General features: G+C 39.9%; 1 protein-coding gene across 1 annotated transcript in view; it reads right to left on the bottom strand.

The window, feature by feature from the left end:
- Positions 1-921: 921 nt before the first annotated feature.
- CALCR (calcitonin receptor) overlaps positions 922-15,953 on the bottom strand; it is a 164,123-nt gene continuing 149,091 nt past the window's right edge. The window contains exon 14 of the mRNA XM_025929839.2: positions 922-2,978. Within this exon, the coding sequence (XP_025785624.1) occupies positions 2,721-2,978 (258 nt within the window). The 3' untranslated portion in view covers positions 922-2,720. The remainder of the gene's footprint in view (positions 2,979-15,953) is intronic.

Genomic DNA, 15,953 nt, shown 5'->3' with positions numbered 1-15,953 from the left:
TTCAGGTTGCCTGCTGAAGAATCAGGTTTTATGGTATGATGGAAAATTCCTTTTGTTTTTCAAGATCTCAAGGGTAATAATATTCATCTGTATTGCCTATTGGGACACAAAGAGTAAGACATAGCCCTTATGTATCTTTTCTGAAAAAGTTCTCCAGCTCTTATGAGGACAATAGTTGAACTGCACAGAACCTACAGATGGCTCCTGTTCCCCATTATTAGTCTGTCACAGTTCTAATTTCATCCTCATCTTTCCATTTCATGCTTTCCAGATATGAAAACCTTTCCAATGGTGGCCTTTATGCATTCTAATGACATGTAGTTAGTTGCCTTTTATCCTGCCTTAGTGTCTCTCCCAAACTATATTAAAAATCAATGATCGTAACAATTCTAATGATCTGATGTGATATTGGACAGTTTCAAGTCTGGTCCCAGAATAATGAAAAAAAAAAAAAAAACAGTCAAGAACAATAAAAGGATTTGATACTTTTTGCCCTAGATTTCTTTGCTGTGCTTCCCAAACTTATGCAATATAGATCAAAGGTTGTGTGTGGTTTTTGTATTATCAAGGGAATGAGAGCTGTACTTTGGAGTTTATAGTCAAATTGAAGATGTTAGATGATCACACTGACAAAGGCAATAATCTCAATGTTTTTGCACATAAGTTTTCTAACCTATGCTTTTGGATTATCTTTCCCCCTCTTGTAACACAAACTAAATGGGATGTTAGCAGCCCATGGCTGAAATGAAAAACAAACAAACAAAAAAACAAAAAACCCCACAAAACTGAACATGGAATGAGCAGGAGACAAGATGAATGTAGTGAAAGATGAAGAATATATTTCTTTAGAAAAATAGGCACATATACATCTTTTTGCTTTTAACATACTCTGTATTAATTTATAGATATACATAGCGTAAGCATTTCACATCATTTTGGCACTGTGTACAATTCTACGGAAAGCTGTGTTGTTTTTCAGCCCGTACTATAACAGCACAATAATGTCTAGAATATTTAGCAATATATTATCACATTTGTACTAGAGCTGCCTCAAATACTCTGTTTTCCATGTTTGTAAACGAAAATAGGAACACCACTACATAAACACTGTGATTGAAAAAATACCTTCTTTTCAGTTCCTCCTTTACTGACAGTAAAGGAGACTTAAGCCACTTTAGTATCCAAAATACATTTTCACTGAAGGAATATAATTTTTCTTCGGGTGCACTAAATATGTAACCAGAACAAATCAACTTTTTGTTTTCCCACAACTAGATCACCTCTGAAAGGCAGTGGCATCAAGGACATAGATGAGACTTGAGATTTGGAGGGTTTTGGTGGATCTCTTCATTTAGCACAAAAGTAAATGATGGTGACTCGGATTACTGTTGCAAATTCACAAATGAATTTTAGGTGCCAGCAATGATAACTGGTTTATTCAGGGATTTTTAAGGATTTTATACTGAGGAAGTGAAGAGAGACATGGGAATATAATATTGGGTTTTCAGAAGAACCTCTACTTTCATTTTAAATGAACTGGTGGATGGTCAAACTTGTAGCAGTTACTTTTCCTCCTCCTGTCTTGCTAATAGCAGCAAACAAGAGGTCAACTACAAACTGATTTCTAATTAGCCCTACTGAATCTTCCTGGAAAAGTTGGAGATCTTGTTAAGCTTTGAAGCTGGGTGGAAGGCAGTTAATGGATTTATATGGAGTCTTTTAATTACCAGTCTTAAACAAATTTATCTTTTACTGCTAGATAGCACCCAAGGGCAAGAGGTAATCTGCTTTATAAACCTTAGAGTGATTTGCTTTATAAATCCTGGAGCTTAGGAAAGTGGAAAACTCTTTAAAGAGAATATTCTCTTCCACTAGAAATTATATTTTTGGCAGTTTTGTGAAAAATTTAGTGATGGATTCTTTGTGACCTCCCAGTGTATAAATGTCAAGGACCAAAGCATATTCAACATGAAGGCCAGCTCCTTCAGCAGGTAGACCTGTTCGGTGGACAAGATTATCCAAAACCAAACTGAGTGTACGATATTAATAAACCAATTAACAAGGTGGCCCATCTAATGTTTTGAGCAAATTGACTCTAAACTTCTTTTTCATTCAGAGCATTACACCTTCCTGCCAAATGCAAGTCTGTCCCCCGACATTCTTAGTCATCTCTATATTAGAAAGCCACTCGGTCTTGCAGAGGTCATGTAATTTGTGCGGTTTACATTGTGTGGATGGTAAAACATCTGAGTAATATTGGAATTGGTTGAAATAAAAAAATTAAAAATCAGATCCATAGCCAAATACAGAAATATTCTAATTCAAAGTCTAGAGTTAAAAAGAAAAATAGTGACCGTGATTTTGATTTTTCAAAGTTATAAATGGCTCAAGATTAACAAGGAGCACCCTGTTTCTGAACTAGGTCAATTTAGTCGTGTTTCTCTTGGATACTTTGCTTGCATTACTATGACATCTGCATCTCGGTCCTAGATGAAAGATGGAGATCACAAGTGATGCAGTGGGAGACCCCATTCCTAGACTGTCTCCCACAGCAATAGTACCAAGGATAACTTTCTCCAGATTTACTATGGACAAATTCACTTAATAATTCTTCACGAATGATATGCTCAGCTCCTGGGAGGATGGGGATCACTTTAAACACATGGTCTGTCTGTCTCCCAGGAAATGAAGGCTCAGTGATCACGATGTAAGCTTCACATTCAAGCGGATGACTCTTGCTCAATGATCTCCAAAGCGATGACCTCTGCACCCTCCTCGCCCAGGTTGTTGGCGGCTTCGTTCCTCGGCTCCTGATGGCAGATGTAAACCGGGATGTCGCCGGCTTCAGCTGCGGCTGCGGCAGCGGCTGCAGCAGCGGCTGCAGCGTTGGCAGCAGAGCGGCGGGGGTTCCTGCTCCCCCAGCGCTGATCCCACTGGGTTTTGAATTGGGCCCAGTGGCGCTTCACGGTGGTTTGGACCTGGAAGAGAAAAGGCGACCTTGTTTTCGTATAATTGTCAGAAAGGACCTGAGCTGTTTATGAGTGAGCACAATTCTAGGAGCTCATCAGAGGTTAAAGGAGATCGAATCGTAATTCTGATCCAAAGGACTGTGCAGGATAGGCTCTGGTTGGGGAACATACCATCTTGGCAGAAGAATTTACAAACTGGAGAAGTGAGTTGCTTGCCTAAGCTACCACTGGCAAGGTCATTTGCTCTTTTGAGTAAAAGTCTGTTCTTTAGCTCTTCTACCCAATCAATGAAATTTGACTTGGTTTCATACCCAATATGGTATACATGTCATATCAGAGGAAAAGATTTTGAGAAGTTTTTATCTGCTACCACCTCTGGTAAGGCAGAAACTTTCATCTAAACCTACACATTATTGGTCATGATGGAAAGCATTGCACAGTTCTGGGTTTTATGATAATGACTTCACACTGGTGATTTTCCTTTCTCCAACATGGCTTGAGAGCGGATGTGCGAGGTAAAACTCTGGTTAATGGAGTGACAAGCTTTTAAGAATAAAATTTCAATCTCTTTCTATTGAGAAACTTCTAGTATGTAAATAAACTCATCAAACATACTTTATAAATATGATAAACTCTATCTTGAACACAAGGGAGAAGATGCTAAAGTCAGAAAGTTCCAAATATGAAAATTACAGTAAGCATAGCTGAAAACAGCACAGACGATAATGTTGCTTCCCTAGCTCTGCTTTCTACAGAACTGAATTCAATTTAGTAGTTAAGTTAATCTTTTCTGTTGTCTTCTAGCATACAGTGTTTACACATATGCTCCAAAGACTGTGCTCTTGGGGTTTGAGTTCCAGTTTGTTGACTCCATGGTTGTTGTTGTTTTTTTGTTTCTTAGGCTTTTCTCCTTTGTAAAAAGGAGATCATGACACTAATTCAGAGTTATGAGTAAGATTTATTGGGGTTATTTAAGTCACCTAGTATGGTGCTGGTGCATAGCAGCAGTAATTCCCTACTTTTTCTCATGTTCTGTCCCCATGTTGACTCCCGTCCTATACCCACCACCTCCAAGGATTTCCCAGTCAATGTGGCTGGATTTGAGAGAGTCAAGTGTCTCTCTTAATATTATCTAGCACTTAATAAAGACCTAGGTCTTTATTAAGGCTATTTGCTGGTTGAAAACTGATTCATGTAAGTGTTTTGCCTCTTATGGTTGTAAGCAAATCAGTAGAAGAGGTACAAATGTCAGCTGTAATATATGTATAGAGAGAAAAGGATGGATTGGAGCCATGGAAGAGGTACAGGTGAGGAAGAACAGAACAGTAAAGAAGAAAAGCAGTTAGGACAGTGCTGAATAACTGAGTATTGACTAGTTTGTTAACCCTCTGAGACATTTCTGTCTAGAGGTCAAGACACAAAGAGAAGACGAAGCCTGAAAGATTAGGTCCGTTTATTTCTAATTGAAACGATATACTCCTTCACACACTATGGTTTCCTGCACTCAGCTAGTGCCATTCAAAATAGCAGTAGGGAGACATGCTCCAGATAGGCTGAACTTGATCACGGTTATTCTTTTCAGAAGGAATTCAGTCCACACCCTAGGTGACCTGAAATCTTGGCCTCGTGGGTTTGTCCTTTAGCTATTTACCAAAAATGCCTCCATTTCAGTCACTCGGCCAGGCACAGATAGAAGGGATTCGGGTCCCGTAAGAGCACTCAGACACCAGGAGCAGAGCTGCCATCAGGCAGAAGTGGAAGATTCCCATCCATCATTCTACTGCGTTTGCCTGAGTTGGCTCATCTCTCTGCCAAAGTGGTTTTAAGCCACTTATTGCTTTGACCCTGATTCTCCAATATTAAACTGCTGGTCTCTCTCCACCAGCTATATGGTTTCTTCCCATCAGGCCTCTATTCACTGTGTTCCCTCTGACTGGAATGCCCCTCCCCCCACCCTTCACTAACACCAAAACTTGTGTTTTCAGGACTCAATTCTGTTTCCCTGGAAACTTTTCTTAACCCCCTAATACAGAGTTAGGAGTCTCTTCTGTGCTCTTGTTGCACTTATTCTCCATTCATTATTGCTCTTGCTACATTATATTATAATGCTTGGTATGTCTCCCTCTCCTCCTGTGTGTGTGTGTGTGTGTGTGTGTGTGTGTGTGTGTGTGTAGTGTCTATTAAGTCTAGGTCCTTAAATGTTTTTTTTTTTTTTTTTAATTTTTTTTTTTCAACGTTTATTTATTTTTGGGACAGAGAGAGACAGAGCATGAACGGGGGAGGGGCAGAGAGAGAGGGAGACACAGAATCGGAAACAGGCTCCAGGTTCTGAGCCATCAGCCCAGAGCCCGACGCGGGGCTCGAACTCCCGGACCGCGAGATCGTGACCTGGCTGAAGTCGGACGCTTAACCGACTGCGCCACCCAAGCGCCCCTATCCTTAAATGTTTTAAATGCCAGGTTCATAATCTAGGAACCATCAAATACCCTGTTGAGGAAATAGGAAATACATTGTTTCAGCATATTTTTGGAGAAGCGATGTCCCCAGACAAGGGGAACTGATAGTTTCTGTGGATTCAGCATCTCTCAAATACCAACATTGTCTTTATAGCTAAAACTTACACCAATATTTAGAGGTATCCAAGGCAGACAGTGTAAGTTTAGAGTGAGTTTGTAAAAGTGCCAGCAGACAAAAAAAAAAAAAAAAAGTCTTTGTTTTTCCTCACCTGTTCTTTTAAAATAATCCCCTTTGGAGTGCCCATGCATTTTAATGAAGTACCTTGCGTAAATGAGGCCAAAGGGTTTGAGACCCATTTCATGTTTTTAATATTATTATTACAGGGAAGGATTGAAGATGGCGGCGTAGGAGGACGCTGGGCTCACCGCGCGTCCTGCTGATCACTTAGATTCCACCTACACCTGCCTAAATAACCCAGAAAACCACCAGAGGATTAGCAGAACGGAGTCGCCGGAGCCAAGCGCAGACGAGAGGCCCACGGAAGAGGGTAGGAAGGGCGGCGAGGCGGTGCGCGCTCCACGGACTGGCGGGAGGGAGCCGGGGCGGAGGGGCGGCTCGCCGGCCAAGCAGAGCCCCCGAGTCTGGCTTGCAAAAAGCGGAGGGGCCTGACGGACTGTGTTCCGACAGCAAGCGCGACTTAGCGTCTGGGAGGTCATAAGTTAACAGCTCTGCTCAGAAAGCAGGAAGGCTGGAGGACAAAGGGAAGGAGAGCTGCTGAGCCCCCGGACGACAGAGCTCAGTTTGGTGGGGAACAAAGGCGCTCGCCAGCGCCATCTTCCCCGCCCATCCCCCAGCCAAAATCCCAAAGAGAACCAGTTCCTGCCAGGGAACTTGCTCGCTCTGCGCGCAAACACCCAACTCTGCGCTTCTGCGGAGCCAAACCTCCGGCAGCGGATCTGACTCCCTCCTGCTGCCACAGGGCCCCTCCTGAAGAGGATCACCTAAGGAGAAGCAAGCTAAGCCTGCCCCTCCTGCCCCTGTGCACCTTGCCTACCCACCCCAGCTAAGACGCCAGATCCCCAGCATCACAAGCCTGGCAGTGTGCAAGTAGCCCAGACAGGCCACCCCACCCCACAGTGAATCCCGCCCCTAGGAGAGGGGAAGAGAAGGCACGCACCAGTCTGACTGTGGACACAGCTGTGGGCTGGGGGCAGACATCAGGTCTGACAGCGGCTCCGCCCACGAACTCCAGTTATACACCACAGCACAGGGGAAGTGCCCTGCAGGTCCTCACCACGCCAGGGACTATCCAAAATGACCAAGCGGAAGAATTCCCCTCAGAAGAATCTCCAGGAAATAACAACAGCTAATGAGCTGATCAAAAAGGATTTAAACAATATAACAGAAAGTGAATTTAGAATAATAGTCATAAAATTAATCGCTGGGCTTGAAAACAGTATAGCGGACAGCAGAGAATCTCTTGCTACAGAGATCAAGGGACTAAGGAACAGTCACGAGGAGCTGAAAAACGCTTTAAACGAAATGCATAACAAAATGGAAACCACCACAGCTCGGATTGAAGAGGCAGAGGAGAGAATAGGTGAACTAGAAGATAAAGTTATGGAAAAAGAGGAAGCTGAGAAAAAGAGAGATAAAAAAATCCAGGAGTACGAGGGGAAAATTAGAGAACTAAGTGATACACTAAAAAGAAATAATATACGCATTATTGGTATCCCAGAGGAGGAAGAGAGAGGGAAAGGTGCTGAAGGGGTACTTGAAGAAATAATAGCTGAGAACTTCCCTGAACTGGGGAAGGAAAAAGGCATTGAAATCCAAGAGGCACAGAGAACTCCCTTCAGACGTAACTTGAATCGATCTTCTGCACGACATATCATAGTGAAACTGGCAAAATACAAGGATAAAGAGAAAATTCTGAAAGCAGCAAGGGGTAAACGTGCCCTCACATATAAAGGGAGACCTATAAGACTCGTGACTGATCTCTCTTTTGAAACTTGGCAGGCCAGAAAGAATTGGCACGAGATTTTCAGTGTGCTAGACAGAAAAAATATGCAGCCGAGAATCCTTTATCCAGCAAGTCTGTCATTTAGAATCGAAGGAGAGATAAAGGTCTTCCCAAACAAACAAAAACTGAAGGAATTTGTCACCACTAAACCAGCCCTACAAGAGATCCTAAGGGGGACCCTGTGAGACAAAGTACCAGAGACATCACTACAAGCATAAAACATACAGACATCACAATGACTCTAAACCCATACCTTTCTATAATAACACTGAATGTAAATGGATTAAATGCGCCAACCAAAAGACTTAGGGTATCAGAATGGATAAAAAAACAAGACCCATCTATTTGCTGTCTACAAGAGACTCATTTTAGACCTGAGGACACCTTTAGATTGAGAGTGAGGGGATGGAGATCTATTTATCATGCTACTGGAAGCCAAAAGAAAGCTGGAGTAGCCATCCTTATATCAGACAAACTAGACTTTAAATTAAAGGCTGTAACAAGAGATGAAGAAGGACATTATATAATAGTGACAGGGTCTATCCATCAGGAAGAGCTAACAATTATAAATGTCTATGCACCGAATACTGGAGCGCCCAAATATATAAAACAATTACTCATAAACATAAGCAACCTTATTGATAAGAATGTGGTAATTGCAGGGGACTTTAACACCCCACTTACAGAAATGGATAGATCAACTAGACACACGGTCAATAAAGAAACAAGGGCCCTGAATGAGACATTGGATCAGATGGACTTGACAGATATATTTAGAACTCTGCATCCCAAAGCAACAGAATATACTTTCTTCTCGAGTGCACATGGAACATTCTCCAAGATAGATCATATACTGGGTCACAAAACAGCCCTTCATAAGTTTACAAGAATTGAAATCATACCATGCATACTTTCAGACCACAATGCTATGAAGCTTGAAATCAACCACAGAAAAAAGTCTGGAAAACCTCCAAAAGCATGGAGGTTAAAGAACACCCTACTAACGAATGAGTGGGTCAACCAGGCAATTAGAGAAGAAATTAAAAAATATATGGAAACAAACGAAAATGAAAATACAACAATCCAAACGCTTTGGGACGCAGCGAAGGCAGTCCTGAGAGGAAAATACATTGCAATCCAGGCCTATCTCAAGAAACAAGAAAAATCCCAAATACAAAATCTAACAGCACACCTAAAGGAAATAGAAGCAGAACAGCAAAGGCAGCCTAAACCCAGCAGAAGAAGAGAAATAATAAAGATCAGAGCAGAAATAAACAATATAGAATCTAAAAAAACTGTAGAGCAGATCAACGAAACCAAGAGTTGGTTTTTTGAAAAAATAAACAAAATTGACAAACCTCTAGCCAGGCTTCTCAAAAAGAAAAGGGAGATGACCCAAATAAATAAAATCATGAATGAAAATGGAATGATTACAACCAATCCCTCAGAGATACAAACAATTATCAGGGAATACTATGAAAAATTATATGCCAACAAATTGGACAACCTGGAAGAAATGGACAAATTCCTGAACACCCACACTCTTCCAAAACTCAATCAGGAGGAAATAGAAAGCTTGAACAGACCCATCACCAGCGAAGAAATTGAATCGGTTATCAAAAATCTCCCAACAAATAAGAGTCCAGGACCAGATGGCTTCCCAGGGGAGTTCTACCAGACGTTTAAAGCAGAGATAATACCTATCCTTCTCAAGCTATTCCAAGAAATAGAAAGGGAAGGAAAACTTCCAGACTCATTCTATGAAGCCAGTATTACTTTGATTCCTAAACCAGACAGAGACCCAGTAAAAAAAGAGAACTACAGGCCAATATCCCTGATGAATATGGATGCAAAAATTCTCAATAAGATACTAGCAAATCGAATTCAACGGCATATAAAAAGAATTATTCACCATGATCAAGTGGGATTCATTCCTGGGATGCAGGGCTGGTTCAACATTCGCAAATCAATCAACGTGATACATCACATTAACAAAAAAAAGGAGAAAAACCATATGATCCTGTCAATCGATGCAGAAAAGGCCTTCGACAAAATCCAGCACCCTTTCTTAATAAAAACTCTTGAGAAAGTCGGTATAGAAGGAACATACTTAAAGATCATAAAAGCCATTTATGAAAAGCCCACAGCTAACATCATCCTCAATGGGGAAAAACTGAGAGCTTTTTCCCTGAGATCAGGAACACGACAGGGATGCCCACTCTCACCGCTGTTGTTTAACATAGTGCTGGAAGTTCTAGCAACAGCAATCAGACAACAAAAGGAAATCAAAGGCGTCAAAATTGGCAAAGATGAAGTCAAGCTTTCGCTCTTTGCAGATGACATGATATTATACATGGAAAATCCGATAGACTCCACCAAAAGTCTGCTAGAACTGATCCATGAATTCAGCAAAGTTGCAGGATACAAAATCAATGTACAGAAATCAGTTGCATTCTTATACACTAACAATGAAGCAACAGAAAGACAAATAAAGAAACTGATCCCATTCACAATTGCACCAAGAAGCATAAAATACCTAGGAATAAATCTAACCAAAGATGTAAAGGATCTGTATGCTGAAAACTATAGAAAGCTTTTGAAGGTAATTGAAGAAGATTTAAAGAAATGGAAAGACATTCCCTGCTCATGGATTGGAAGAATAAATATTATCAAAATGTCAATACTACCCAAAGCTATCTACACATTCAATGCAATCCCAATCAAAATTGCACCAGCATTCTTCTCGAAACTAGAACAAGCAATCCTAAAATTCATATGGAACCACAAAAGGCCCCGAATAGCCAAAGTAATTTTGAAGAAGAAGACCAAAGCAGGAGGCATCACAATCCCAGACTTTAGCCTCTACTACAAAGCTGTCATCATCAAGACAGCATGGTATTGGCAGAAAAACAGACACATAGACCAATGGAATAGAATAGAAACCCCAGAACTCGACCCACAAACGTATGGCCAACTCATCTTTGACAAAGCAGGAAAAAACATCCAATGGAAAAAAGACAGTCTCTTTAACAAATGGTGCTGGGAGAACTGGACAGCAACATGCAGAAGGTTGAAACTAGACCACTTTCTCACACCATTCACAAAAATAAACTCAAAATGGATAAAGGACCTGAATGTGAGACAGGAAACCATCAAAACCTTAGAGGAGAAAGCAGGAAAAGACCTCTCTGACCTCAGCCGTAGCAATCTCTTACTCGACACATCCCCAAAGGCAAGGGAATTAAAAGCAAAAGTGAATTACTGGGACCTTATGAAGATAAAAAGCTTCTGCACAGCAAAGGAAACAACCAACAAAACTAAAAGGCAACCAACGGAATGGGAAAAGATATTTGCAAATGACATATCGGACAAAGGGCTAGTATCCAAAATCTATAAAGAGCTCACCAAACTCCACACCCGAAAAGCAAATAACCCAGTGAAGACATGGGCAGAAAACATGAATAGACACTTCTCTAAAGAAGACATCCGGATGGCCAACAGGCACATGAAAAGATGTTCAGCGTCGCTCCTTATCAGGGAAATACAAATCAAAACCACACTCAGGTATCACCTCACGCCAGTCAGAGTGGCCAAAATGAACAAATCAGGAGACTATAGATGCTGGAGAGGATGTGGAGAAACGGGAACCCTCCTGCACTGTTGGTGGGAATGCAAATTGGTGCAGCCGCTCTGGAAAGCAGTGTGGAGGTTCCTCAGAAAATTAAAAATAGACCTACCCTATGACCCAGCAATAGCACTGCTAGGAATTTATCCAAGGGACACAGGAGTACTGATGCATAGGGGTACTTGTACCCCAATGTTCATAGCAGCACTCTCAACAATAGCCAAATTATGGAAAGAGCCTAAATGTCCATCAACTGATGAATGGATAAAGAAATTGTGGTTTATATACACAATGGAGTACTACGTGGCAATGAGAAAAAATGAAATATGGCCTTTTGTAGCAACGTGGATGGAACTGGAGAGTGTGATGCTAAGTGAAATAAGCCATACAGAGAAAGACAGATACCATATGGTTTCACTCTTATGTGGATCCTGAGAAACTTAAGAGAAACCCATGGGGGAGGGGAACAAAAAAAAAAAAAAAAAAAGAAGAGGTTAGAGTGGGAGAGAGCCAAAGCATAAGAGACTGTTGAGAACTGAGAGCAAACTGAGGGTTGATGGGGGGTGGGAGGGAGGAGAGGGTGGGTGATGGGTACTGAGGAGGGCACCTTTTGGGATGAGCACTGGGTGTTGTATGGAAACCAATTTGACAATAAATTTCATATAAAAAAAAAAAAAAAAAAATAAATAAATACACCATGAAAAAAAAAAAAAAAAAAAAAAAAAAAAAAAAAAAAAAAAAATATTATTATTACAGAGATGTTCATAGCCTTCTATAATTGCATTCCTGAATTATAAACCTGTTCTTTTGTGTGAAGATGACAATCTGCTTCAATTTGTAAACCACACATATAAGAATAGGCCCTTAACAGGATGTAAAAGACACTTGAATAATTATAGTTTAATAGGGCAATTATCTCCTACAATACCACAGGTTAGGCTTGATGCTGCTTTGATCACAAGAATAAGGGCATTGAATCTGATTGAAAAAAACAGGGAGACTTTTCATTGCTCCTGAAAAGCATCAGAAATGTTAGAAGAGGCCAATGGGATAAATATACAAAGTTTGAATTGTATAAATTCATCACTCATTCTAAAAGCAATTAACACAGATCACTTTACATTTTCCCTAATTATATCAATTTATTTATTGCCACCTTTAAAAATAGAGCCCTGGACTGAGGGTTTGAAGACATAATTATTGCACCTGGCTCTATTATTAACCATCGGTATAAGGCTGGTACATTTGGGCCTCAGTTTCCACATTTGTGAAAAAGAAAATCAGGTTGCAATCTTCATGGTTGGACTTAAATGCTTTTATCTTTGGCCTTTGTTTTGCTTAAATTCAGTATAAGCACCAGCAGTTATATACTGTTGAATGGAAGGTGGGATTTCTCCCAGGGAGTTTTGATTCAATGGATGAAAAGATTTTCAAAACTCCTCCCTCATGTCTTCCCTTGTTGATGCCACAACTGAATAGACCTGCTGCCATCTAAATTTAAGATTAAAAATCATGAATTTTAAAAACACTTTAAATCCACTGGGAAGTTAAAAAGTAACTATATGCTTTAAATGCTTTTATATGACTTTTTGAAGCTGGACCTCTATTAAATCCTGTTAATTAGATGCTGAGGGGGACTTCTGAATATTATTCATAAAGTTGCCACTGATATTTTTTTCATCCTTTGGGAGCATTATCTTTACTAGTCTTTATCTTACAGAATTTACATGTTTTACAGTTTGAGGTAATTGGGTACTGCAAGATTATAAGATCAAGGTTTTCTAATTCCCTTTCACTACCTACTTTCCTATGTTTGGGGAAGCTTCCCTGTTCTAGAAGACAGAAATAAATAAATATCATCCATAATAAGGTTAATATTTTTGAAAATATTTAACTATTGTGTTTCTTAAATAACATTACCCTACAACCCTCTCATTCATTAAGTGAAGGTCATTCATTGCTTGAAGAACAAATTAGATTTTATCTAGAGTAGGTTCACCAAGTGTATTCTCTGATCAGCAGCATCAGCATCACCTGGAAAATGGTTATAAATGCAAATTCTCAGGCCCCATTCTTGTCCTACTAAATAGGAAACTCTTCTGGTTGGGGCCAACCACTCTGTGTTTTAACAAATTTTCCAGGTGATTCTGATGCACACTTAAGTTTGAGAACACTGGTCTGGAAAAACAACAAGAAAAATCATTGCTTAGCTTTGAGTCTCCAAGCTGACTTTCTTGAGTCTCTAGAAGGACAAGCTTTGAAAACCAGGTTTTATGGAGTGAGAGAATTTCTAAATAGAAAAGCTTACCTTTGCATTGAAGTGAAAGCCTTACTGCTCTGAAAACAGAATTTTACTAAAAGCCATAGTACAGAGAACACACAGGATGTGACATAGGGAGAGTTCCTTGCAGACAGGAAGGGGAGTGGGGAGCCCAAAACCCTTCTAAGCCCCAGAGGAAGAGAAGAGAGAGATACAGAGACACAAAGGACCTTGCATTTCCCCTTCATGGGGGAAATACCTGGGGACATGGGGAGAAGAAAGAAAGCAGAAATAACAGAAACACCCCAATATAATAAATATTGCTCTTATGATTTTGAGAGCACAGTTCTAGAAATTGATAGCCCCACAAAGAAGTCCCACATTTGGCTTGGTACCATGTCCAACTTGGTGCCTGAGCAGTGGCTATGACATTAGCTGAAGACAGATTCACAGGCCCTTCTCAGTGTGAAGAAAGGAGGCTGACTTCCCAGGCTCCTCAGGTGGCTCCTCAGAAAACTGGTGTAATCAGAACAGGGGCAGGGCCTGGTCAAGGAGACTACAGAGTAAAATGATCTCTAGGGTCCTCAGTAGTGAGGGGAGCCACCATGAGTTTCAACAGGGGGTGCTAGCATAATGTCAGTTTTCACACACTCCAATCTTAAACCGAAATCTTCCTGATCATGCTAGTTTGATCTACAAACTATTTTAGCCATAATGCATGGACAATAGCAAGAAACATCAAAAAGGGAGAACATTCACTGTGTTGTTAGTGCTCTCTCAATTTTTAAGCTGTGGCTTGGAAACATTTGAGTATCTTTATAGCTATGATCATCTTTTTGAGGTCCCTTAGATAGTTAATAATTTATTGAAGTTGGATGGTCAATGTCCACACTCTTGGAAGACTTGTAGGAACTATTTGATCCATAAGCACGCTCTCATGGTTACCTCCTGATTCCTACTACTGTAATTCTCCAAATTCCTTTCCTGCTTCTAGTCTTTTCATCCTATCTGATCCATTTGCATAACAGGAATCGCTGATAACATACAGATAAAAAATAAAAATGAAAACCTCAATCTTCACAATCTAACTGACATATTAACCCCGGAAATCTCTTAACATTCTGGTAGGCAAAGCCCAATCCCAACTCTGTCTCAGATGCAGCTGCAAGAATTTCCTGCAGGTTCAAGTGCCCTGCCTGTGTTTCAGGTTGTTCACAGAGGGCCTTGCTGAGATCCACAGGCCTAAAATTCATGGGGCTGTGACATTACATTTGACACAGTAAACAATTTCTATCTTATTAGAAATGTCACACTGGTAGCTTCTCCTGGTAAGAGAATCTTAATTAAAATGGAGACAGTTTCTTTACTTCAAAAAGCAGAGATAACATACTCAAATGAACTAGAAACATTCAATTGTTCAGGAGCACTCCTCAGCTTGCTTTCTATGCCTGACACTCCCAAGACAGCATCATGGTTAAAACATAGTAAGTACTGAGGTATTTTTACAAACGCATGCAATCCTCTAATGTTTTCAAGGCATGCCCCTTCTGAATATGGTTTTTATATTAGCCCTATATGGGTATTGCTTTAAATGGGAAAACTTGTTTTGTATGGCACCTGTAACAACTCAGAAGACAGAGACATACATTCACAGAAACTGATTAAAGATAAGGTGACCTAAGCCCTATTTATTTTTTTATTAGTTTTTGCTATTCTTCAAACAAATGAACAACAACAAAACAAAACAAAACAACAACAACAACAAAAAAAAAAACAAAGGAAGAGAGACACTTTAACAGCTGGCAGCAGAAAGATGTCTTTTCATTTCTATCCCAAACCTTCAGTCTAGCCCATAGCAATAGTGAATACATAATATATTTTTGTTGAATGAAGGAATGAATTTATGGATGAATGGACGAAGGGAGGAATAAAATGTACCAATTAAAAAGGAAAATGAGAATGACAAAAATCCCACAATGCAATGTCGAGGTTGGAGATAAATAATAGGTCACAAAACAGCAAAATATTATAGGTGCTCACTATTTAACTGAAGAAATAAAGAATGGAGAATCAATTAAATATTAATTGATTATGGTTAGAAAACCATTCTCGTTTGTAATAGAAAAATAATATTTTTGTTTATCTCTTAACAAAATCTGATTTGCCTTGATATAGAATTATTCTTAATAGGAATTAGTGTAAAATTATAAAAAATAATTGTGCATTAAAATTCATGTGGTATATAACTAGAGAACATACGCCAACAAATCTCCAGGGAGGAATCCTAGACATATTATAGAGCAGTGGAAGATGCAGTTCATTTAATTAAGAATCAGGAAATTTGGGTTCTAGTCACCGTTATACAATATACAACTATGACTGTGACATTGTGCGAGTCACATGTTCTTCCTGGAGTGTAGACTTTTCACCTAAAAAATGAGGGAGCTTACAAACCATGTTTCTTGAAGCCCTGGATATTCTGTGGTACAAGTTTAAGCTGCTCCACTTTTTTAAAAATTCAAGTATAATTAACATATGTGTTGGCAGGATTTCATTCTTTTTTATGGCTGAGTAATATTCCATTGTATGTATATGCCAGATCTTCTTCATCCATTCATC

Source organism: Puma concolor, chromosome A2 (genome assembly GCF_028749965.1).
Source record: "Puma concolor isolate L17-30 chromosome A2, mPumCon1.1.hap2, whole genome shotgun sequence".
NCBI lineage: Eukaryota > Metazoa > Chordata > Mammalia > Carnivora > Felidae > Puma > Puma concolor.
This window is presented reverse-complemented; position numbering and strand designations above follow the sequence as displayed.